We start from the raw sequence: 25,354 nt of genomic DNA, 5'->3' as shown, positions 1-25,354 counted from the left end.
TTTTAGCTTTTAGAAAGCAATATTCAGTTTTTGGAAATGGGATAGTGTATTGGTTTGTTAAATGCTGCCAGGATGCACTATACCAGAAATGGAACAGCTTTTAAAAAGGGAGTTTATTAAGTTGCAAGTTTACAGTTCTAAGGCTGTGAAAATGTCCAGATTAAGGCACCAACAAGAGGTTACCTTCTCTCAAGAATGGTTGATGCCATCTGGGACTCTGTCAGCTGGAAGGCACGAGCATGGCTTCTGCGGTTCCCTTGCTCCTTAGCTCCATTGCTTTCAGCTTCTGTTTCCTGCAGGGGTTCCTCACCTGGCATCTCTGGGTCTGGGTTTCACTCTTGACTTTGCTTGGCTCTCTCTAGGTTCTGTCTTGCTTAGCATCTCATGGGAAGGCACATGGCGACATCTGTTGCTAGGCTCTGCATTTCCAAACATCTGAGTCTTGTATTGGCTCTCTCAGCTCTTTTGCTTCTCCGAAATGTTTCCTCTTTTAAATGACTCCAATACACTAATCAAGAATCAAGACCCACCTTGAATGGGCAGAGTCGCATCTCCATCGAATCAAAAGGTCACACCCACAACTGTGTGTGTCATATCTTGATGGAAACAATCTAATCAGAGTTTCCTACCCTAAACAATAGTTCTGGGCCCACAAGATTGGATTGGGATTAAAACATGGCTTTTCTGGGATACATAATAGTTTCAAACTGGCACAGGTACTAATAATGGTCTCATACTGTTTTATTTCAAAAAAAGCAACAAACTTATGTTTAGAAATAAACTAATAAAAATTGCTTTATGAACTCAACAAAATTATGACACTGATTTGCAGTCATAATCATATAATTCCTTTTAGTCCAGTTTTCCTTTGACTTAAGTCCACTTTGTACTTTTCTTTAGGAGCTAATTGGATATAATTCATTACTATGATTTTTCTCTCCTTTGATGAAATTTATACAATTTACACATGCTTAATCATAGATGAAAAGTCTAAAGAATTTAAGACTTTGTTTTCTACAGCATAAAATTTTTTTCCTTTCCCACAGTGAGCATGTAGTACTAAGTAATTTTTCTTGGCTTGTATTTTTTAACTAAAAATTAACTTTTTTGAAACATGTAAAAAGAATTTGCATGTTAAGTTCAGAAGATCCACATTTGGCTCAGCGGCAATCATAGGCCTTCAGGATTTCTCTTAAAACTTGATTTCTTCTTTTCCTACAGGCTTCTGAGTCCCCTGTAACCACTTTTTATAACCACTTATTAATAATACCTTATATAACACCATACTGTAAAGCAGTGGTTTCCAAACTTTTCCCTCTAAACTAGCCTTTCATTTTTTAAATTAATTTTTACTTTGAAACAATTTCAAACTTATAGGACAGTTACAAAAATAATACCAACCCAGAGAACTCCAACATTACACCACCCAGATAACCAAATCCATCAACTTTTTTTTTTGTGCAACACAGTGAATAAGTATAATTTATTAAAACCCTGTACATAAAACTAGATAATATATATTCATTTTAATTACATACGGACTGCCATCAGCTTTTAATGTTTTGCCACATTTCCCATATCATTCTATCTATCTACCTGTTCTCTGTGTCTATTTATATGTTTTCTAAACATTTATAGGTAGGTTGTATACATCATTCTCTTTAAACACTTAATACTGACATGTACATTTCCTGAAAACAAGGATATTCACCTATGTAACCACCTTAAGTTCAGTTATCAAGTCTAAGAAATTTAACATTGATATAAGGTTTACAGACTATATTCTAATTTTTTATATATCCCGTAATACCCTTTTGGGCATTTCCTCCTTCATTAGTTAATCCAGTCTGTGATTATATATCACCTTTAACTGTTAATGCCTCTTTAATCTTTCCCTTTTTTTAATTGTTGAAACATATACAATATCAACTTTCCCATCTCAGCCACTCCCAAACTTACAATTCAGTGGGATTAGTCACATTCACAGTGTTGTGCTACTCTTATCACTTCTATTATCAGAACTTTCCCATCACCCCAACAGAAATCCTTCAGCTATTATGCATTAACTGCCTCTTTGTCCTCTTTCCCAACCCTTATAACCTGTACTCTACTTTCTGTCTCTGTGAATTTGTGTCTTCTGGCTATTTCATATAGGTGGGCTTATAAAGTATCTGTTCCTTGTGTCTGACTTATTTCACGCAACCTGGTATCTTCAAGGTTCATCTATTTAGTAGCATGTTCAGACCTTCCTTTCTTTTTAGGACTGACTGACATTCCACTGAATGTATATAAGCATTTTCCTTTAAAAATGGCTATTCAAGTCCTCAACCATTTTTCGGAATGAACTCTTTAGATACACCTTCTCATTTCTTTCTGTGCATATTTTTAAATACCTTTGTGGATACCCATGGGGCTCAATTTTAACATATTAAATCTGTAACAGTTTAATTTGCTTTGATATGGAGCTAAAGGTTTTGAAGTAGTGCCTGGAATCCTTATGCCAATGTGAGGGCCCTCCAAATAGAGAACTGTGGGAGACATGGAGTAAATATTGTTGATATAAATAAGTAAATGACTGCATTAATTTTTGAAGCAAGTACGATCTGTAAATTGTAAAGAAGGTTAATCTTATTTTATTAATCATTTATATATCCTTATGTTCCCTAATTATAGAATTTTTGACCTTTGCACAAAACAAACAAGAAAAACATCCTAAAATTCCCAATATTTTCTTGATGGTTTTAACTTTTTTTCTTCCCTAGGATGCCATTGATAACAGGTTAGATTCAAAAGAATGGCCATATTGTTCCCAGTGTCCAGCAGTGTGGAATGGCTCTGGAGCCGTCAGGTAAAAGCTACAAGTAAAAGTCAGTGAAATTTTTATCACAAATTGCAGACTAATTATTGAAATAGTACAGTTACTCTGCTATACTTGCAACCCTCTTTAAGCATATAGTAATTTAAGAGGCAGTTTTTCTTTAACTGTAACCTGTTTTACATGACTCCTAGTTGGTAATATGAAAGCATATTTAATTATAAAAATTACTTTCATGAAAGTAAAATACAGATTTTCCCCCTACCTCTTTTCTTCTCTACATAGCAGAGTGTGTAAACATTTTTTATAACTTTTTTGCGTGATGGAATATTTGAAATACAGCAAGGTATAGGAAATATTTTAATACATATCTTTATACTCTTATCAAATACATCCACTTAATAAATATATCATTACAAAAACAATTCAAGCTTTCTATATATCCCTTCCTTATGTTATTATTCTCTCTCTCTTCTCTGTTCCGTATTTGGTTTTTTCATTCATCTATAGGTCTTTATACTTTTTCTGCATATATTTGCATTCTGAATAATATATATAGTTGTGTTTTGCAGGATATTCCCTTTCTTTGTCTTTCAGCAACACATGACTAGGTATAGTTATCAACTTAGGATTTCTTGAGTTTCTTGGGTCTATATGTTAATAATTTTCATCAAATTTGGGATGTTTTCTGTCAATACTTGTTTAAAATTGCTGTCTGCCCCTTTCCCTCTCCCTTTTCTCCTTCTAGTACAGCGATTATACATATGTTGGGAGTTTTGACATTGTCACATTGGTCACTGAGATTCTGTGTGCTTCTCTTTAGTCATTTTTCCCTTTGTAGATTTGATATTATCTATTGATCCATCTTTAGCATCACACATTCCTTTTTCTGCCATCTCACATCTGCTTTCGAGCTCATATAGTGAATTTTTAATTATACTTAACTACTTTTCACATTTAGAATTTCTGTTTGGTTCAGTTGTTTTGGTTTCCATCTTTCTATTGAGATTCCCTAATGGTTCACTCAATGTTAGCTATTTTAAAAAGTTCTTTAAACTTCTTTATAACAGCTGCTTTGAAGTCTGCTAAATCCAAAATCTGTGCCCACTCAGACTCAGTTTCTGTTGACTTCTTTTTTTCAAAGTGTGTCACATTTTCTTGTTTCTATGCCTACCTACTAATTTTTAGTTGAAAACCAGACCTTTTAGGTATTGCAGCAACGTGGTTTGGTTTTTTGTTTTGTTTTAGTAACTTTCATGGGCTTAAACTGCATTATCTTTCTCCCCTGCAGCATATAGTCACTGATGTCCAGGTTGAATTTTTTTGTTTTAATTTTAGTTTTTTAGCTTGGCTCCCTAGTTGTTGTCCTGTGTTTTTTGTAGTTTCTAAATCAGCCAATTACCTGGGCAGAGGTTGTGCTTAGATCATTCAAGGCTCTAAGGTTTTCATCCTCATCTGATTGAGCTGAATGAGAGATGTATTCCATGTCACAGCCTGTTCTCAAGTCTACCTTTTCTTTCAACTTTTTTTTCCTGTAGGCTTTTGTAGGTTCTTCCTGCACACGTATACTTTAGTAGTCACCTAAGGAGCTTGTCGTTCTATGGCTTTCTTCCATTTCCCTGTTAACTTTTTGGCTTATTTGTTGCCCACCAGGAACTAGGACTGCAACCTTGAGCTACAAAAGTTACAGATTTTCCTTACCTACTTTAAACCAGGCCTGCCCCCCCCCTTTTTTTTTAACTTTTTTATTGTATAGTATAACGTATATACAAAGCAAAGAAATAAAAAACAATAGTTTTCAAAGCACTCTTCAACAAGTAGTTACAGGACAGATCCCAGAGTTTGTCATGGGCTACCATACGATCCTCTCAGGTTTTTCCTTCCAGCTGCTCTGTAGAAGGCTAGATGGCTTAAATATTTTTTTTATCACCACAATCGACTTTCTTCCTTTTTTGTGAAAAGTAACATATATACAAAAAAGTAATAAATTTCAAAGCCCAGCACCACAATTAGTTATAGAACATATTTATTTCAGAGTTTGACATGGTTTACAATTCCACAAATTTAGGTGTTTACTTCTAGCTACTCTAAAATACTGGAGACTAAAAGAGATATTAATTTAATGATTCAGCAATCATATTCATTAGTTAAATCCTGTCTTCTCTGTATAACTCCACCATCACTTTGACCTTTCTATCCCTCTCTTTAGGGGTGTTTGGGCTGTGGTCATTCTAACTTTTTCATGAAGTGTCTGCTACTAATACAGGATAGGGAAATGGAACTATCTGATATTCTGGAGAGGCTGGGCCCTCAAGGTTTCAGGACTTATCTGGACCAGGGACCCATCTAGAGGTTGTAGGTTTCTGGAAAGTTACACTAGTGCGTGGAACCCTGTGGAATCTTATATATTGCTCTAGGTGTTCTTAAGGATTGGCTGGAATGGTCCTGGTTGGGGGTTGTCAGATTATGATAGGTAGCAGCGTCTAACTGAAGCTGCCTAAGAGCAACCTCCAGAGTAGCCTCTCAACTCTATTTGAACTCTCTCTGCCACTGATACTTTATTAGTTATACTTCTGTTCCCCTTTTAGTCAGGATGGAATTATTGATCCCACGGTGCAAAGGCCAGATTCATCCCTGGGAGTTATCTTCCAGGTTGCCAGGGAGACTTTCACCCCTGGATGTCATGTCCCACATAGTGGAGAGGACAGTGATAGGCCTGCCATTTTAAAACAGCAAAGGTGAAAGTTTCTGAATCCCACTGCCCTATCTCATACCAAGTCTTCCACCTTTGACACCAAAGCTGCTGTTTTTCACATCCAACCTCAAGTCAGTAAAACTAGAGTTTTTGCTGACTGAGTTGGTGGGTTTGGACACAGCCCAATATTAGGAAACCACATACTGACCAACTCCATTCTTACCCAGTATTCTAGCAGATGTTCAAGAGTAAATGATTCTCCGTTTATTTCATTGCCCTGAAACAGTTGTTTTCGATAATTCTGCCACTGCCCCTAAAATGGTTGTTTTTAATAATTCTGTTTTCTTGGTGTGTGTGTGGGGAGGGGGGGTTTACCTCACTGGTCTCATTCCACCAATACAACAAATCCTTTCTAGAGCTGTATTTTAAAACTTAATATATCCCAGAAATGAGTCTGCCCCTGGCACCATGGGATCAACAATGCCATACTGACCAAAAGGGGAAAAGAAGTGTAACAAATAAGGAATCAATGACTGAGAGAGTTCAGATAAGAGTCGAGAGGCTACTCTGGAGGTCACTCTTATGCAAGTTTCAGTTAGACACTGCTACCTACCATAACTTGCTAAACCCCAAACAAAACCATTCCAGCCAATCCTTAAGAATACCTAGGGCAAGATGTAAGAGTCTACAAAGGTTCCATGCACTAGGATAGCTTTCCAGAAACCTATAACCTCCATGTGGGTCCCTGGACCAGATAAGTCCTGAAATGCAGAGGGCCAACCTTTCCAGAATATCAGCTAGTTTCATTCCCCTATCACATATTATCGATAGCCCCTTCCAACATGAAAAAGTTAGAATGTGTGTAGCCCATATACTCCAAGAGTGAGAGAAAGATCAAAAGTGATGGTGGAATTATACAGAGAAGGGTTTAACAAATAAGTATGATTGCTGAATCATTATATTGATATTTCTTTTAGTCTCTAATATCTTAGAGCAACTAGAAGTAAAAACCTAAAATTGTGGAATTGTAACCCATACCAAACTCTGAAATCTGTTTACAACTGATTGTTGCAATGTGCTTTGAAATTTATTGCTTTTTTGTATATATGTTATTTTTCACACAAAAAAATTTTTTTAAGTCAATTTTGATAATTAAAAAATACATATACATTCCTTCTAGTTGCTCCAGAACAGTGAAGGCTAGAAGGAGAAATCAGGGATGATAGAATGGTAGCCCATTAGAAACTCTGGGATCTGTTCTATAACTATCTGTTGAAGAGTGCTTTGAAAATTATTGCTTTTTTCTTTCTTTGCTGTGTATAAAAAATGTTATAGAATTTTAAAAATTAAAAAAAAAAAACTTAGTATAAAGGATGCCGTATTGTATATATGCTTCTGCATCTTGCTTTTTTGTGTCTCACAACATTAATGAAATTTATCCCAGGTAATACATGTAACTGTATATATTAATTCTCTACTGGTTGATATATCACTGCTCTAATTTATTCATCCATTTTCCACATGATGGAAATTTAGGCTGTGTTAAAACCAGCACCATTACACACAATATGCAGTGACCACTCCTATGCATTGATACATAAATTTGAGTGTTTCTCTAGGGTCTTTCGCTTGGACTGATGATTTTTTCTTTAGTTTTTATTTTTGACTGTTCTGGTTTTGAAGTTGTATATTCTATTTTTATTCTTGTAACAGTTATCCTTAGAATTTTTAAAAACTTTTTATTGGGAAATTTAAACTTACAGAAAAGTTACATAAATAGTGTTCTAGTTTGCTAACTGCTAGAATGCAATACACCAGAAATGGAATGGCTTTTAAAAGGGGAATTTAGTAAGTTGGTAGTTTACAGTTCTAAGGCCGAGAAAATGTCCCAATTAAAGCAGGTCTATAGAAATGTCCAATGTAAGGCATCCAGAGAAAGATAGCTTGGTTCAAGAAGGCTGATGAAGTTCAGGGTCTCTTTCTCATGTGAGAAGGCACATGGTGAACACAGTCCTGGTTTCTCGCTCAGCTGGAAGAGCACATGGCAAACATGGTGTCAAGGGCTAGCTTTCTCTCCTGGCTTCCTGTTTCATTAAGCTCCCTGGGAGGCATTTTCCTTCATCTCCAAAGGTCGCTGGCTGATGAACTCTCTACTTCGTGGTACTTCAGCATTCTCCGCTTTCTCCAAATCTTCTTCATTCTCCAAAATGTTTCCTCTTTTATAAGACTCCAGAAACTTATCAAGACCCACCCAAATGGGTGGAGACATTCATCACCTAATCCACCTAATCAGATGAGCTGATTACAGTTTCAAACATACAGTATTATTCTGCCTTTATGAAATGGGATGTAGATGAAAAGATGGCTTTTCTAGGGGACATATATCCTTTCAAACCAGCACAGGTAGTATAAAGAATTCTAGTATACTATTTTCTGAGATTTATGAATTGTTAATTTTGCCATATTTTATCATTTTTCATCTCTCTCTCACCCTCCTTTGGGTTTTTAATGTACATGTTTTATTCATCAAATTCTAGGGTTACTTAGTACTCAGACTGTCTCCTGAGCAATATAAGAACCTTAGAGCAATTCAAACCACACTCCCCTAACATGTATTAATAAAATTAAGTATTATAATACTTAATTTTTTTCACTTTGTGCTTTTTCTTAACTCCCCAAATAGATGATCAACATTAGTGTTATTTTTTTATTTAGTTGCATCTGCATGTTTACCATTTACATTGCCCACCACTCTTTCCTGAATCCCTTTCCTTATTGGCCCAGTTGCCTTCGTTCTGAAGTATATCCTTTAGAAGTTCCTTCAGTAAGGGTCTGTTGGTGGTAAAGTCTTTATGATTTTGTTTGTCTGAAAATACTTGATTTTATCCTTGATCTTACATGATAGTTTTAGTTGACTATGAATTTCTAGGTTCAGAGTTACTTTCATACATTTTGAGGTGTTATAAGCTTCTGTTTCTAGGATTCCACTTTAGCACTTAGGAAGGGGTATGTCTCTGTGTGTGTGTGTGTGTGTGTGTGTGTGTGTGTGTGTGTGTGTTGTGTTTTCGGTTAGTATATCATACCTCTGTAGGTAATTTGCCTCTTCTCTCTGGTTGCTTTTTGTCTTTGTTCTTTAAATTCCCAATGCTGTGTCTACATGAGGGTTTACTTTTATTCCTTTTCCTTGGGATTCATTGTGTTTTCCTGAATGTGAGGATTCATGTGTTCCAAAATTCTTCAAATATTACCCCTTCTGCCTTCTTGGTTTTATGGAACTTCTCCTTCTAACTTTAAAGTCTCTTAATCTGTCAAGTTTTGTATTTCTTTAACTTTTTCTGTTTTATTCTGAAAACATTCTTCAAATTTAGTTTTCAATTTGTTAATTCTCTCTTAAACTTATGTCTTATCTGCTTTTGTGTGTGTGTGTGTGGAGTTTTTGGTTATTTCTTATTTTCTCATGTTTTCTGTTCTTAGTATCCATGATCACTTTAAACATACTTAATTTGTGGTCTTTATCTTATAATTTCAATATGTGACATTTTCTAGAGTATCTATCAGTTAGTGTTGAGAAACAGAACCAACAGGAGATGTATACGATACATATATGTTACCGAAGATGTAATTGGCTCACACTCTTGAAGGGACTGCCAGGTCCAAAATCTGTAGAACATGCTGGAAGGCTAGAAATTTGGGCAAGAGTTGATGTGGCAGTCTTGAGTTAGAATTCCTTCTTCAAGAAACCTCATGTCTTTTAAAGATTTTTTAAAAATGGTTTTAAATAAAGTCAAAGAGCTAAAGGAAAACATGGACAAAGAATTAAAGGAAATCAGGAAAATGATAAAATGAACACAGAATATCAATATAGATATAGAAATTATAAAAAGAATTTCAATAGAATTGAAGACCACAGTATCAGAAATTTACAATTCCCTGGGAGCAGTTCAACATCAGATTAGACCAGGCAGAAGAAAGAATCAGGGAACTTTAAGACTATTGAAGTCATTCAGTCTGAGGAGCAGAGGAAGGAATGAAGAAAAGTGAACAGAACCTGAAGAACATGTTGGATACCATCACGTGTACTAATGTAGTCATTATGGGAGTCCCAGAAGGAGAACAGCAAAGAGACTATTCAAAGAGTAATGGCTGAAAATTCCCCAAATTTAATAGATGTGAATATACACATTCACGGCTCTCAGCAAACTCCAAGCAGGATGAACCCAAATAGACCCATGCCTCAGCATATTAAAATCAAACTGTTAAATACCAAACTGTTGAACTCTTGATAAAGAGAGAACTCTGAAAGCCACAAGAGAACCTCGGTAAGGTTAAATGTTGGCTTCTGATTGCAAACTAGGCATGCAAGAAGGCAGTGGGAAGGCATAGTTAAAGTGCTCAAAACAGAAAAAGTACCCCCCAGGAATTCTATATTCTGCAAAACTTCAAAAATGAGGGAGGGATTAACATATTCCCAGGAAACAAAAGCTTAGGGTATTCGTCACCACTAGACTGGTCCTATGAGACATTCTAACAAGAGTTCTGCAGGTTGAGAGGAAAGGACAATAGATCTCTGGTGAGGGTGACAACATAGATAAATATAAATGCTAGGACTATTGAATTTTTGCTTTTTACTTCCTACAGAATCTAAAAAGCAAATATATAAAATGTAAAGATGCAGCAGTGATTTTGGACTCATGTAAACATGTAATTTGTGATAAGAACTACGTAAAGATGGAGATGGGTAGGTATAAGGACAAATTTGGGTATACTATTGATGAAGTTAACAAGCAAAATTGTTCAGATTTAGCATGTTAAATGTAAGCACCATGGTTAATTACAAAGAAAATATAGGAGACTCTATAGGCTCATAGACACAAAAATTAGAGTATAGGTTGCCAAGGGCAGGGGAATGGGGAGTTAATACATAATGGGTATCGATTTTCTCCTTGAGGAGATGGGAAAGTTTTAGTAATAGAAGATAGTGAGGGACTGCAATACTGTGAATGTGACTAATCCCATTGAATGGTATGCCTGAGAGTGGTTGATATGGGAAAGTCTACATTATATCTATATGCTCCTGAAAATTTAGAAAAAAAAGAACACCTAAAGAGACAGTGCTAATAAAATTTAATACATTGTCTTGGATGGTATCTAGCAAGTGGGGATAAAAGGTTTAAAGAGACATTTATAGAAAATAAAAGTTGATTATTTGAAAATATCGATAAAATTAATAGAACTCTAGCTAAACTAAAAAGAGAATCGAAGATGCAAATAACTGAAGTCAGAAATGGAGGAGGGACATTATTAGTGACCCAACCTAAATAAAAAGAATCATAATTGTATGGTGTGTGAATAAAACTCTTAAAAATAATAATAATGGGGGAGGGATAAGGAGAATGGGATATTTTAGGTATTTTTCTTTCATTTTTTGGAATAGTAAAAAGATCTAAAATTTATTGTGATGAATGCACAACTATGTGATGGTATTGTGAGCCATTGATTGTATACTTTGGATGGATTATTTGGGGTGTGAACATATTTCAATAAAATTGCATTTTTTTAAAAAAGAATCATGAGAAGATATTCTATGAACAACTATATGCCAACAAGTTAGACAACCTATATGAAATGGACAAATTTCTAGAAATACACAAGCAAACTACACTGACTCAAGAAGAAATAGAAAATGACCAATTACAAGTAAAGAAATTGAAACAGTCATCAAAAACCTCCCAACAAGGAAAAGCCCAGGACCAGATGGTTTCAAAGGTGAATTTTACCAAGAAGAATAAATAACAGTCATGCTCGAAACTCTTCCAAAAAACTGCAATGGAAGGAACACTACCTAATGCATTTTATGAGATCAACATCACCCTAATACCAAAACTTAGAAAAAGATACCTCAAAAAAGTAAATTTATAAACCAATTTCTCTTATGAATATTGATGCAGAAATCCTCAAAAAAAGGCTAGCAAATCAATCCAACAGCACATTAAAAGAAAAATACCCTGATCAGTGGGTATTATCCCAGGTATGCAAGGGCAGTTCAACATAAGAAAATCAATTACTGTATTACACTACATTAAGAGAATGAAGGGGGAAAAGTACACTTGATCATCTCAATTGACACAGTAAAGGTATTTGACATTATCTAGCATCCTTTCTTGACACTTAGAAAAATAGGAATAGAAGGAAACTTCCTCAAAATGATAAAGGACATATATGAAAAACCCACAGCTAACATAATAATCAGTGGTGAAAGACTGAAAACCTTCCCTCTAAGATCTGAAACAAGACAATGATACCTAGGGTCGCCACTGTTATTCAACATTGTGCGAGACATTCTAGCCAGAGCAGTTAGGGAAGGAAAATAAATAAAAGTCATCCAAATTGGAAAGGAAGTTGTAAAACTTTTCACTCTGCAAATCAAATGATCCTTATATATAAAAAGTCATGAAAAATCTACAACAAAGCTACGAGAGCTAATAAATGAATTCAGCAGTGTGACAGTGTACAAAATCAACACACAAAAATCAGTAGTGCTTCTATACACTAGTAATGAGCAACCTGAAAAAGAAATCAAGAAAAAATTCCATTTATAATGGGAACTAAACGAATAAAATATATTGGAATAAATTTAACCAGGTAAAGGGTTTATACATGGAAAACTACAAAACTTTGCTTAAAAAACAAAAAAAGAAAACCTAAATAAATGGAAGGAGGTGCATGGTTGATCAAATAGTAGAATGCTTGCATCCCGTGCAGGAGACCTGGGTTCATTTCCTGGCTCACGCGCCCCCTCAAAAAATATATGTAAATAAATTGAGCAACATCCCATGCTCATGGATTAGAAGACTAAATATTGGTACGGTGTCAATTCTACCCAAAATTGTTGACAGATTCAATATAATCTCAATCAAAATTCCGAGAGCCACTTTGTATAAAATGGTAAGGCCAATCATCAAATTTATTTGCAAGTAAAAGAGTCCCCAAATAACCAGAAACGCTTTGTAAAAGAAGAATGAAGTTGAGGACTAACTTTAAAACTTTTTACAAAGCTTCATTGGTCAAAACAGCGTGGTACTGGCATAAAGAGAGCTATATCGACCAGTGGAATCAGATTGAGAATTCAGAAATAGTCCTTCACACCAGTGGCCAATGGGTTTTGACAAGGCCTCCACAACCACCCAATTGGGAAAGAATAGTCTCTTCAACAAATGATACTGGGAAAACTGGGTATCCATATGCAAAAGAATGAAGGAGACCCCTCTCTCACATCATATACAAAAATGAATTCAAAGTTGATCAAATATCTAAATACAAGAATAGTACTATAAAACTTGTAGAAGGAAATGAAGGGATGCATCTCCAGGATCTTGTGTTAGGCAGTGGTTTCTTAGGCTTTACTTAAAGCACAAGCAACAAAAGAAAATATAGATAAATGGGACCTCATCAAAGTTTAAAACTTTTGAGCATCAAAGGAATTTGTCATTAAAGTAAAAAGACAGTCTACTGTATGGGAGAAAATATTTGGAAACTATATATCCAATAAGGGTTTAATATCTAGAATATGTAAAGAAGTTCTACAACTTAACAATAAAATGATATCCCAATTTAAAAATGGGCCAGAGACTTGAATAGACATTTCTCCAAAGAAGATATAAAAATGGCTAAAAAGCACATGAAAGTTACATTCAACATCATTAGTTATTAAGGAAATGTAAATCAAAACCACAGTGACATACCATGTCACACCCAATATAATGACTATTAAACGAAATTACAAGTGTTGGGGAGGATATAGAGAAATAGGAACACTTCCTCATTGCTGATGGCAATGTAAAATGGTGCTGCCACTGTGGAAGACAAAGTTAGTCAGTTCCTCAGAAAGCTAAGTATACAGTTACCATATGACTCGGCAACCCCACTACTAAGTATATACCAGTAAGAATTGAAAGCAGATACTCGGACAGATATTTGTACACCAGTGTTCTTAACAGCATTATTCACAATTGCCAAAAGATGAAAGCAACCCAAGTATTCATCAACCGATGAATAGATACATAAAATGTATGTACATACAGCGGAATATTATTCAGCGTTAAAAAGGAATGAGGTTCTGATTCATGTAACAATGTAGATGTATCTTGAAGACATTTTGAGTGAAATAAGCCAGACCCAAAAGGACAAATATTGTATAAGCTCACTGATATGAAATAATTAGTATAAGCAAACCCAAACAGAGTCAGAATCTAGAATATATCTTACCAGGGGCTGTGTTGTGGTTGGAAATGGGGAATTAAGCTTAAATTGTATGGAATTTTTATTTGGGTTATTGTAAAGTTTTGGTAATGAATGTTGGTGATGGTAGCATAACATTATGAATGTAATTAACCATACTAAATTATATACATGAATGTGGGTAAAGGAAAATTTTAGGTCATATATATTTTGCTAGGATCAGAATTAAATGGAAAAAACATAGGACTCTACAGCACCATGAATGCTGTTGTAAACAATGAACTAAAATTAACAGTACAATTATAAAAATGTTCTTTTATGAATTATAACAAATGTACCACACTGATGCAAGGTGTTAATAAGGTGATGTATGGGAATTCTGTATTTTACGTATTTTATACATTCTATTTCTGTAAATGTACAGCTTCTCTAACAAAAAAAATTAATGGACATTATTGAGACATGAAAAATTGGAATATAGACTCTACCCTTTATCTCAGTGTTAAATTTCTTGGACTTGATAACTGCACTTCAGGTGAACATCCTTGTTAGGAAATGTACATGGCAGTATCAAATGTTCAGGCAGCATGAGGTATACAACCTACACGCGGTAGCTCAGAAAAATGGATGGATAAATGGATGAATGGATGGATGGGTAGATGGATGAAATGATGTAGCAAATGTGACAGAATTCTAAAATTGTTTGATCTGAGTATCTGGTGCTGGGGGTGGGATAAGCATATGTTGGAGTGCTCTGTATAGTGTGCATTACTTTTGTAACTGTCTTACAAGTTTGAAAGTATTTCAAAATAAAAATTAAAAAAAAAAAAAAGGAAGGAAACTTGCTCTTATTTTAACCAACATTTCTAGGTGCTTTTTAGAAGGAAGTTACTCAGGATCAAGGGACTCAGCCATTATTTTTCCATCTCTATTGTAACCTAGTTACACTGTCTTACATATGAATATGAAACAAATGAAATATACCCCACTGTTCTAAAATTACTATTCAGAAGTTTGAAAATCACTATACTCATATGATTGTTTTAAGCTGTAAAGTAATTCTGCTTTCTTATTCTATTTCTCCCTCTTTCAAAATAGTTTTTAAACCGAAGTTGCATTTTTAGCATGTCTTTGACTTATGTTGTATAAGAACAAGAATATATCTTGTTCCTGTTTCATATTTCAAAACCAACTGCTAATTGCCTTTTTCTCCCTATTATTTACCACCTCTTCATTCCTTATGATGACAGATGGAAATGACCATCCCAAAGACTAAACTAAATATATCATTAAAAGTTTACTTTATGGGTAATGAGGAATTAATGCTTTTTGGGTGCAATTTCTGTTTGAAATTATGGAAATGTTTTAGTAATAGATGGTGGTGATGGTAGCACAACATTGTGAAAGTAATTAACACCACTGAATTGTATAATTGAAAGTGATTAAAATGGGAAATTTTGTGTTGTGTTATGTTACCACAATAAAAAAATTTTTAAGTTACTATTGCATGACCTTAGATATCATCTAAAACAGTGATTTCCAAAGTGGTGGAAGTGATGGAAGAAAATATCAAAATTTCTATTTATACTTATTTTTGTCTTAAAAAGAAAAAACAAACCTTTACTAACACACTATTAGTATGTGTACATAATCTATAAATTAATTTATATTCATTTAAAAATATATTTAAACATTTATCTTTAAACATTAATTTACTTTTTAAATAAAACCTCAAAATTTTTACCAGTATGGAATGTAAACAGAGTTGATTCCTATGATCTAGAGCAACTCTGTCCAATAGAATTTTCCTCAGTGAGGAAGATATTCTCTATCTGTACTGTCCAGTATGATAGCCAGTAGCCACGTTTTTATTTTATTTTAATTTATGTATTTTTAAAATTAATTTGAATAGCCTCATGTGGCTAGTAACTACCAAATAGGACAGCGTAGCTCTATAACAAGGAATGATAGAAAAATGGGTACTGTTTACAGGCATACCTCATTTGATTGTGCTGTGTAGATATTACGTTTTTTACAAATTGAAGTTTTGTGGCTAACTCACTTTGAGTAATCTGTTGACACCATTTTTCCAACAGCATGTGCTCATTTCATGTCTTGTCACATTTTAAGTTATGTACATTTTTGTTTAGATGTAATGCTGTTGCATACTTAATGGCTACAATATGGTTAAATGTAACTTTTATATATACTGGGAAACCAAAAAAAATTCATGTGGTTTGTTTTATTACGTATTTACTTTATTGTGCAGGTCTGGAAACAAGCCTGCAATATTTCCAAGTATACCTGTATTAAATGCTCACCTGCTATTACCATATTCCATACTTAAGTGTGTTATAAACATTATTTCACTTAATCCTTGAAACAAACCTTGAGGTTTATGAAGAGGTTAAATAATTGCTGAATTCCCCTCTGAATTGGAAAAGAACCAGAATCAGTATTGGAACCCACTCTAATACCACACCCAGCATCCTACCATCATGCCTTACTGAATTCCAGCAAGGTCTACCCTGTCAGATCTAAATTAATACCACCTCCTTTCCCTTAGCCATGTCTTCAGAACTGTTGTGTCAGTGCCACAAGTTTTATTTTTTAATTTCAAGAAACTTCAGAGTCATCATGTATATTATTTTTTCCTATGAAATAAATAAGGGTGGTTAGCTCTATTTTGCAGATAAAAAATGCTGAGATAGATTTTGAATGATTTGTCCAAACCCACTGTCAGAAAAAAATTGGAACTTAAAGTGGCTGTCTTACTTAACTTTGGTTCTCTTTTTTTAATGTAGTTAAGTCATTTCTTTTAAATCAGTGTAATTGGTGGAAACTTTAAATTTAGTTGAGTTAGGCTTTTAAAAAGTTTACAAACATACCCTGGACGTTATTCTTTTGCATTTATGTAGGTATCCCTTTTCAGTTTATGGTGTATTTGAGTGTCTAAAGAGAAGTACCTGAAACTGTAGAGCTGTGTTCCAGTAGCCTTGTTTCTTGAAGATGATTGTATAACGATATAGCATTTGTCATGTGACTGTGTGTTTGTGAAAACCTTGTGTCTGATTCTCCCTTTTTCTAGGGTATGGACAGATGAGTAAAAAATAAGGATAAAAAATAAACAAATAATAGGGGGAACAAAGGCTAAAATATATTGAGTAGATGGAAATACTAGTGGTCAGTGGGTAGGGGTATAAGGGGTATAGTATGTATGAGTTTTTTCTTTTTATTTCTTTTTCTGGAGTGATGCAAATGTTCTAAAAAATGATCATGGTGATGAATACACAACTATATGATGATATTGTGAGCCATTGATTGTACACCATGTGTGGAATGTTTTATGTTAAGAATGTTTGTGTTTATATGTTGTTTTATCAATAAAAATATATTTTTTTAAAGTCTACAGTCTACAGATATTTAGAAATATTTTTAACATTTTGGGTTTTTTCTCCTTTAGTGCTCGCCAGAAACCCAGAGCTAATTATTTAGAGGAACGAAAAAATGGGTCAAAGTTGATTATCTTTGTTATTGGAGGAATTACATACTCTGAAATGCGCTGCGCTTATGAAGTTTCTCAGACACATAAATCCTGTGAAGTTATTATTGGTAAGACTTTTTTCCACCTCTTTTCTCATTTTAAAAACAAATTCTAAGGAGAAAATTCTCTCCTGACATGTGGGAGACCCAGGTTTGATTCCTGGCCTGTGTATGTCCCCCATCCCCCCAAAAAAAATCAACAAGTGGTGCTGCAATAACGGGACAGTCACATGGAAAAAGAATGAAATGTGACCCCCTCCATACAGCATACAAAAAAAAATTCTAGATGGGAAAATATAAAAGTAAAAACCTGTCTTGTATTTTACATTTAGGACTAAAATGTTGATTGCAAAACGTTTTTTTTTTTTACTCATAGAATGTTTTAACCTGATATGCTCGAGTTTTTTCTGGTTGCCCTTTCTGATAATTTTATTTTTAAATAATCCTGATATTTAGGGAATGAACATGTTCCTTTCAAATATTACATTCTATGCCTTTGTTGCTCTCATCATTAAATAATTTTTGGTGCATAAATACAGTTTCTCCTCCAGAAATATTTTGAACAGAGTTTGTGGGTGTGAACTTAACATTGTCAAGCACTATGTGAAATTTAGTTTTAAGAATTCATGTAAAGCCACTACTGATAGGTAAACTATCAATTATCAACTCATGCTATTGACCCACAGAGGTGCAATTTCAGTAAGCCTCTGTCTGCAGTGCTGCTTAGTGGTTCTTTATTATATAACAGTGCTGCTGTTCTCTTAGAAGGACATAGTAATCCTCAGTTTTGTTCTTCAGTGTACCAGTATATAGCACAAAGTAGACAAGTACTAAGAGTGGGCAGTGTTTCTGAAGGGTTGTGTTAAAGTGCCTCAATCTGCTGTGCTTTGCATATTTGAAGGATATGACAATAGCTAAGGAAACATCGATTTAACTGCTGGGCTCTGAAAAGTTATTTTTTCCCCTACCAGGTTCTACACATATTTTAACACCCAAAAAACTGTTGGATGATATCAAGATGCTGAATAAACCCAAAGATAAACTCTCCTTTATTAAAGATGAATAGCTTTTTTGTTTGTTTGGGAATTCTTATTAATATGTTCAACTAATTTTAGATCAAGAGAGCATTGCTACCATGGATATCATGTAATTTTAACAATGTAAATGTTTTTATGGAGTAATTACTTGTCCAAAACATTTCTTTAGGTGCTGTTTATGACTATATCTCTTTGGATTTGCCGTTTTTAATCATTTAATGTAATTGCTGCCCTATAGATGATGAAAATAAATGTTAAAATAATTTCTAGGGTGGTGCAGCTGGTGGCTCAGTGGCAGAATTCTCACCTGCTGTGCCAGAGACCCAGATTCAATTCCTGGAGTCTGCCCATGCTAAAAAAAAAAAAAAAAAGATTTCTAAAAGGAAATCTTTTCACCTTTGGAACAGAATATATGAGTGGGAGTAACTTTTCATGGCCACCTATGTACATACTAATTACTTGTTAGATACTTACCTAAGTGTCTTACTCCTAAGAATAGCTTTTTGGGAAGAATTATTTTAAATGAAGAGATTCTAAAAGTTAAAATTGTAAATGTGTATGTATGTTAGAATTATTTCCTATAAGTGCAATTTTTCATTCACCTGAAATAAGTTCTTTTATGTGTAAACTAATTCACTGTCAATAATAGAAATAGAATTATATCACAATGTATACTGTCTTGCTAGATAAATCTGAAGAACATAATTTTATAGTTTTTAAATCATATGTTTAGAAAACAAAAAATAATCATGAATATTCTAAGAGAAAATAAATATATAGTTACAAAAGTTATCTTTGTTTTTTAGAGGAATTTAAAAAGTTGTAAATCAGAAAGTTTCAGAGAAGAAGAACGCACAATAATCTCTCCACTCAGCCTCTATTTACTTTTTAAAATATAAATTAATATCTGTATAAGACTAGCTAATATTAATATAAGGATATGCCTGCAGATGTGTATATTATACAAAGGCAACGTCTTTATTTCAAATTTTGCTTTTTACTGTCTGCATGTATCACTCATTTTCAGAGTTTTGTTCTTACAAATAATGCTATAGAGAATTGTTTAGGCATGTACCTTCGCAAACTTCCATAAACATTTCCATAATTTAAATTCCTGGTCAAAGGATTTGTATATTTAGAGTATTAATATATGTCACCAAGTTTTTTCTCATAAAGGTTTTATTATTTTATACTGCTTCCAACAGTATGTGATGGTGCCTTTTCCACAGTAACTTCATGAGTGCTAACAATCATTAAACTTACAAATTTGCCAATCTAATTGATTTTTTTTAAGTAATTTCAAAGTTACAGGACAGTTACAAAAATAAAACTAAGCTTATACAGAGAGTTTTAACATACCCCTATCAGATATCCAGATCCACCAACTTTTAACATTTTGCCACATTTACTGTATCATTCTGTCTATTATTCCATCCCTCTGTCTTCCTATCAGTTTTCTAAAGATTTGAGGATAGTTTATATACATTATGTTTCTTGAACACTTATATGTCCATGTACATTTCCTAAGAACAAGGTATTCATTTATGTAACCATCTTAAGTAGAGTGAACAAGATCAAGAAATTAAATATTGATAATAAAGCTTATAATCTATATTTCAGTTTTTTTCGTATATCCCAACAGTATCCTTTTGGGCAAGCTAACAGTTTCTTCAAAAAGCACCTTGTTTTGAATAAGATTTCATTTTTTACCCATTTATATTCATTACTGCATTACCTGCTTGTTCACATTTTTTGCCTATGTTTTTATTGGATTTTGTCTTTTTCTTACTGACTTTTATGAACTCTTTATAATAAAATTAAGAAAGTTAGTACTTGTCATGTACTGCAAAATAAGTTTTTTCAATTGGATGTTGGTCTTCTAACAGTATTTTAGTCTATAAGCTGCTGGAATATCAGACCCCAAAGCTTTTAAAAAGGGGAATTTATTAAGTTGCAAGTTTACAGTTCTAAGGCAATGAAAATATCCAAATTTAGGAAAGGCTATAAAAATATCCAAATTAAGCCATCCAGAGATGGTTCAAGAAGGCTGATGGTGTTCAGGGTTTCTCTGGATGCTGAGAAGAAACATGGTGATGTCTGCTAACTTTCTCTCCATGCTTGTTCAACAGCTTCCCCAGGGTTTTTCCATTCTGTTGGCTCTCTTGGTTCTGAGAGCTTTTTCCAAAATGCTCCCCTCTTAAAAGGCTCCAGTAAAGAAAAAAAAGTCACCAGTAAACAACCCCACCTTGAATGGGTGGAGACACATCTCCATGGAAACCATCTAATCAAAGGTTACCACCCACAATTGGGTGGGTTATTATTTCCATGGAAACAATCAAAAGGATCCCTCCCAGAAATATTGAATGAGGAGTAAAGAACTTGTCTTTTCTGGGGTACACAACAGATTCAAACTGGCACACTTAGTTTACAGTTTTTTTCCATTTTTAATTTTTATGTAAACAGATTTATTACTTTTCTTTTAAGCTTCTTAATTTTATGTTGTACTTAGAAATACCTTTTGCACACTGTTTCAGTTTGCTAAAGCTGTCAGAATGCAACATACCAGAAATGAGTTGCCTTTTACAATGGGTATTTATTAGTTTACAAATTTACAGTTCTAAGGCCATGAAAATGTCCAAATTAAGACATCAATAGGACGATACCTTCTCTGAAGAATGGCTGTTGGCATCCAGGGTTCCTCTGTCAGATAGCAAGGTACGTGGCCAATGTCTGCTGATCCTTTGCTCCTGGATTTCGTTGCTTTTAGCTCCTGATTCCAGTGGCCTCCTCTCTGAGCTTCTGGGACTTTTTCTGTCTAAGCTCTCCCAGCTTTTTCTTTTATCCTCTCATAAAATGATTAACTCCAGTAAATGATTAAGACCCACCTTGAATAGGATATGTCACATCTCAATCGAAATAACCTAACCAGAAAATACCATGCACAACAGGTTTGTACCCACAGGAATGGATTAAAAGAACGTGGCCTTTTCTGGGGTACATAACAGCACACAACCCATGATAATAAATTTACCCATGGTTTCTTTTAGAACTTTTTGATGGTCATTTTATTTTTTACAGGTAACTCATCCATCTGGGATGGTTTTCAGGATAAAAATATATGCCAGATATTGTCTCTTAGCACTTGGTATCACTTCCACACTGCCCATTCCACCCCATACCACAGAGATGGAAGGCTAAAAATGAAATTTCACGGACTCTGAGGCAAGCAAGGTTCTAAACAGTTTTGTTCCACCAAATGAAATGCACTTGGTCAAATTTGGAAGGTAAAAATGAGGTAGAGGCCATCTGCTGTTGCTTTGCCAGTGAATAAGCAAGGTCCTAAAGGTGGGAGAGATAGTTCCTGATCATCTGCTTCATTGGTATGAGGCAGTGATCGAGGCAGTAGTAACACTAGCTTCCTGTCTTCTGGGTCACCTTGAATTTAAAAGTACGGTAGTCCCGATTTCTACTCCTCCAGCCTTTTAAAGGAAATAATTCTCTATATTAAATCCCTTTCTGTTTGAAATATCTGAAGGAGTTTCTGTTTCCTGCACTCAATCTTGACTAATACAGTGTTCTAGTTTTCTACTTGCCAGAATGCAATATACCACAAACAGAATGGCTTTTTATGAAACATTGCTAATTTACAGTTCTAATGCTGAGAAAATGTCCCAATTAAAGCAAGTCTATAAAAATGTTCAAATTAAGGCACCAACAAAAGGTTACCTTCACTCAAGAAAGGCCGATGAAGTTCAGGGTTTCTCTCTCCACTGGAAAGGCACGTGGCAAAAAGGGCGACGTCTACTAGCTTTCTCTCCAGGCTTCTTGCTTCACGAAACTCCCTGGCGGCATTCCCCTTTTTCATCTTCACAGATCACTGGCTGTTAAATTCCATGGTTCGTTCATCATTCTGTCGTGGTTCTGCAGCTCTCTCCTCGTTCTCAAAAGGAACTCTCTCCAAAATGTCCCCTCCTTTATAGGATTCCAGTAAACTAATCATGACCCACATAGAATAGGTGGAGACATGTCTCCATCTAATCAAGTTTAGTACCCACGATTGAGTCACATCTCTGTGGAGATAAGCTAATCAAGTTTCCAACCTATAGTACTGGATAAGGAGTAGAAAAAAACTGCTCCCACGAGATTGATTAAACATGGCTTTTCTAGGGTGCATAAATCCTTTCAAACTGGCATATATGGTATTTAACCAGAGATCCAGCTTTACTTCTTTCTGAACAACCAGATGTTTTACCACATTTTAGCTGGCGGTCCTTCTTTACCCAACTAATATGAAATGCTACTTTTATCATCAACTAAACTTCCATTTATATTTTGATCTCTTTATGGACTTGGTATTCTGTTTTATTGACGTATAGTTTGTATTTTTTCTTCCCTATCAATTTAGGTTCATGGTGTATTTTAATATCTGGTGGAATTAATCACTACTCAACCCACACCTGAATTATTATTTTTCAGGTATTTTTAGGCTATTGCACGTTTATTTTTCTACATGAACTTTAATTTTGTTGAGTTCCCAAACAGAGTTATTTTGGTATTTTCATTGGGTTTGCTTTAAATGTATAAGTTAATTTAGGAAAAATTGACATCTTTATGATATTAAAACTTGATAAGACTATGGAATGTTTTTTCATTTACCTAAATCTTATTGACCCTCAGAATCTTCATTTTCTTCATATATATATATGTATATATATATATATATGTACTGCATATTGCCAAAATATCTTTCACGCTTCCATTGTGAATGGGATCTTTTCTTCTATTGTTTTTTTTTCCAGACAGATTTTTCAGTTTCTTGTGTACAAATACATATTCTCATTATTCACTATTATTGTTAAACAGACACCATGATATGAATACTGCTTAGCCCTTGCTTTTTTTTCCTTTAACAGTATAACTTGGAGTTTTTCCATATCAATTCTTAAAGAGCTTACTCATTCTTTTATTAATTTTTTTAAATTCATAGACTTTATTCTTTAGAGCACTTTTAGGTTTACAGAAAAATCAAACAGTAAGTACTGATTGTTCCCATATGCACCCCAACTCCACTCCTACCCTGGCACGTGCTCGTGCACATAATACACACAGTTTCCCCTGTAAGTAACATTTTGCATTAGTGTAATACATCTGATACAAGTGAACCAATATTGATATTAACTAAAGTGCATAGTTTACATTAGGGCTCACTCTTTCTGTTGTCCAGTTCTGTGGGTTTTGACAAATGCATAACGTCATGTATCCAGCATTACAGGATCACATTATTAGTTTCACCACCTTAAAAATGCTCTATGGTCCCACTACTCATCCCTCTCTTCACTAGCCTCTGAACCCTGAACTGCTGATCTTTTTACTCTTCCTGTAGTTTTTGCCTTTTCCATAATGTCATAGGGTTGGAATCATACAGTATGTACCTTTTTCACAATGACTTCTTTCTCTTAGCAGTATGTGCTTAATGTTCCTCTATGATTTTTTTTGTGGCTTGATAGCTCATTTGTTTTTATCACTAAATAATACTCCATTGTATGGGTGTACTACAGTTTGTTTATCTTTGACCTTTTGAAGGACATCTTGGTTGTTTTTCAGTTTTGGGTAATAATGAATACAGCTGCTGTAAACATGTGCAGGTTTTTGTGTGGACGTGTTTTCAGCTCATTTGAGTAAGTACATAAGAGCACAATTACTGGGTCAGATGTTAAGACTATGATTTAGCTTTGTAGGAAGCTGCAAAACTGTCTTCCCCAGTGGCTGGATCATTTTGCATTCCCACCAGCAATGAATGAGACTTCAGGTTGCTACACATCCTCACAGCCATTGTCAGTGGCTGGGATTTTAACCATTCTTAGAAGATTGCTGTTCTGTCTCACTGTTACAATTTGTAATTCCCTAGTGAAATATGTTGAGTCTCTTTCAGTGCTTTTGGACAGTCTCTTACTGAATTGGAAGACATCTGTGTGTCTTCTTTGGTGAGGTGTCTTTGATCTTTTACCACTTCATAATTGGGCTGTTTTGTTATCTGATTGTTGAATTTTTAAGAGTTCTTTGTATATTTTAAATAGAAGTCTTTTACCAGATTGTGTTTTGCGAATATTTTCTCCCCGTCTAGCTTGTCTTTCATTCTCATGAAGATATTTTATAGAGAGAAAATTAATGATTTTTGATACATTTATTTTATCCCTTGCTATTTTACTAAGTAATAATAAAATAATAACATGCAAATGCTTACTTAGTGTTTTCTGTGTGCCAGATATCTTTTTGAGTGCTTATAGTAAATAATTTAATCCTGTAAGGTAAGTCCTATTATTAATACTCCATTTTACAGCTGTGAAAACTGAGGCACAAAGAAGTTATGTAATTTAATGTGGATGTGTTTGTGAAAAGGCTGTGACAGCTCTCTTCACATATCAAGGCATGAGAACAGTACATATTCCAGAGAAAGGATTAATTTTTTTGTGTCTTCATTTTATTGAGATCCTTATATGCCTTGGTTATTTTTTGTCCAGGGTTAGTACATGTTTGAAACAGATATTGAACTAATCCCATGCCTGGTGACAAATGGAACTAAAAAAATGTGATGGCAGCAAACACTGGCCTTTTCATTCAGTCAGTTAACACCTCTGTGACTACTTTTTCCTGTCACACTGATGAGATTCTCACATTTCCCATATAATTTTAGGCTTAGAATTGTAGAGAGCCTTTGTTTACTAAATCTCTTACTAAATTTGAAGACATAGAGGTTATCTCACATCAATTCCCAGAATAAGAACTTTTTTCCCTTAAAAATTAGCAATTCAAGACCCAAAAAAAGATATTTTTACTGTTGCAGCTGACGCCATTTATTCACTGTATCTGAAGCACAGTTTTGCTTTCTGTTGAAATGCACTTTGTTTAGAAGGTAAAGTGGATTTATATCATTAAACCATATTAGCAAAAAATAAGTTTTAAAAATATCTTCAGTAATCCTGTTCCTAGTTTGGCTTCTTACTGCCCAGGGCAATAGCAGCAATT

The 25,354-nt window shown here is 34.3% G+C and overlaps 1 protein-coding gene across 3 annotated transcripts in view; it reads left to right on the top strand.

Annotated features, from left to right (window-relative positions):
* STXBP3 (syntaxin binding protein 3) overlaps positions 1-22,901 on the top strand; it is a 128,945-nt gene extending 106,044 nt beyond the window's left edge. Inside the window, exons 15-17 of one of the 3 annotated variants that reach the window (XM_077120049.1) lie at positions 2,763-2,848; positions 17,212-17,360; positions 18,263-22,901. In XM_077120049.1, the coding sequence (XP_076976164.1) occupies positions 2,763-2,848; positions 17,212-17,360; positions 18,263-18,357 (330 nt within the window). In that variant the 3' untranslated portion in view covers positions 18,358-22,901. The remainder of the gene's footprint in view (positions 1-2,762; positions 2,849-17,211; positions 17,361-18,262) is intronic. The other 2 variants (XM_077120048.1, XM_077120047.1) reach the window with 2 other exon arrangements.
* Positions 22,902-25,354: the final 2,453 nt, after the last annotated feature.

This window comes from Tamandua tetradactyla, chromosome 11, assembly GCF_023851605.1.
Source record: "Tamandua tetradactyla isolate mTamTet1 chromosome 11, mTamTet1.pri, whole genome shotgun sequence".
Taxonomy (NCBI): Eukaryota; Metazoa; Chordata; class Mammalia; order Pilosa; family Myrmecophagidae; genus Tamandua; species Tamandua tetradactyla.
This window is presented reverse-complemented; position numbering and strand designations above follow the sequence as displayed.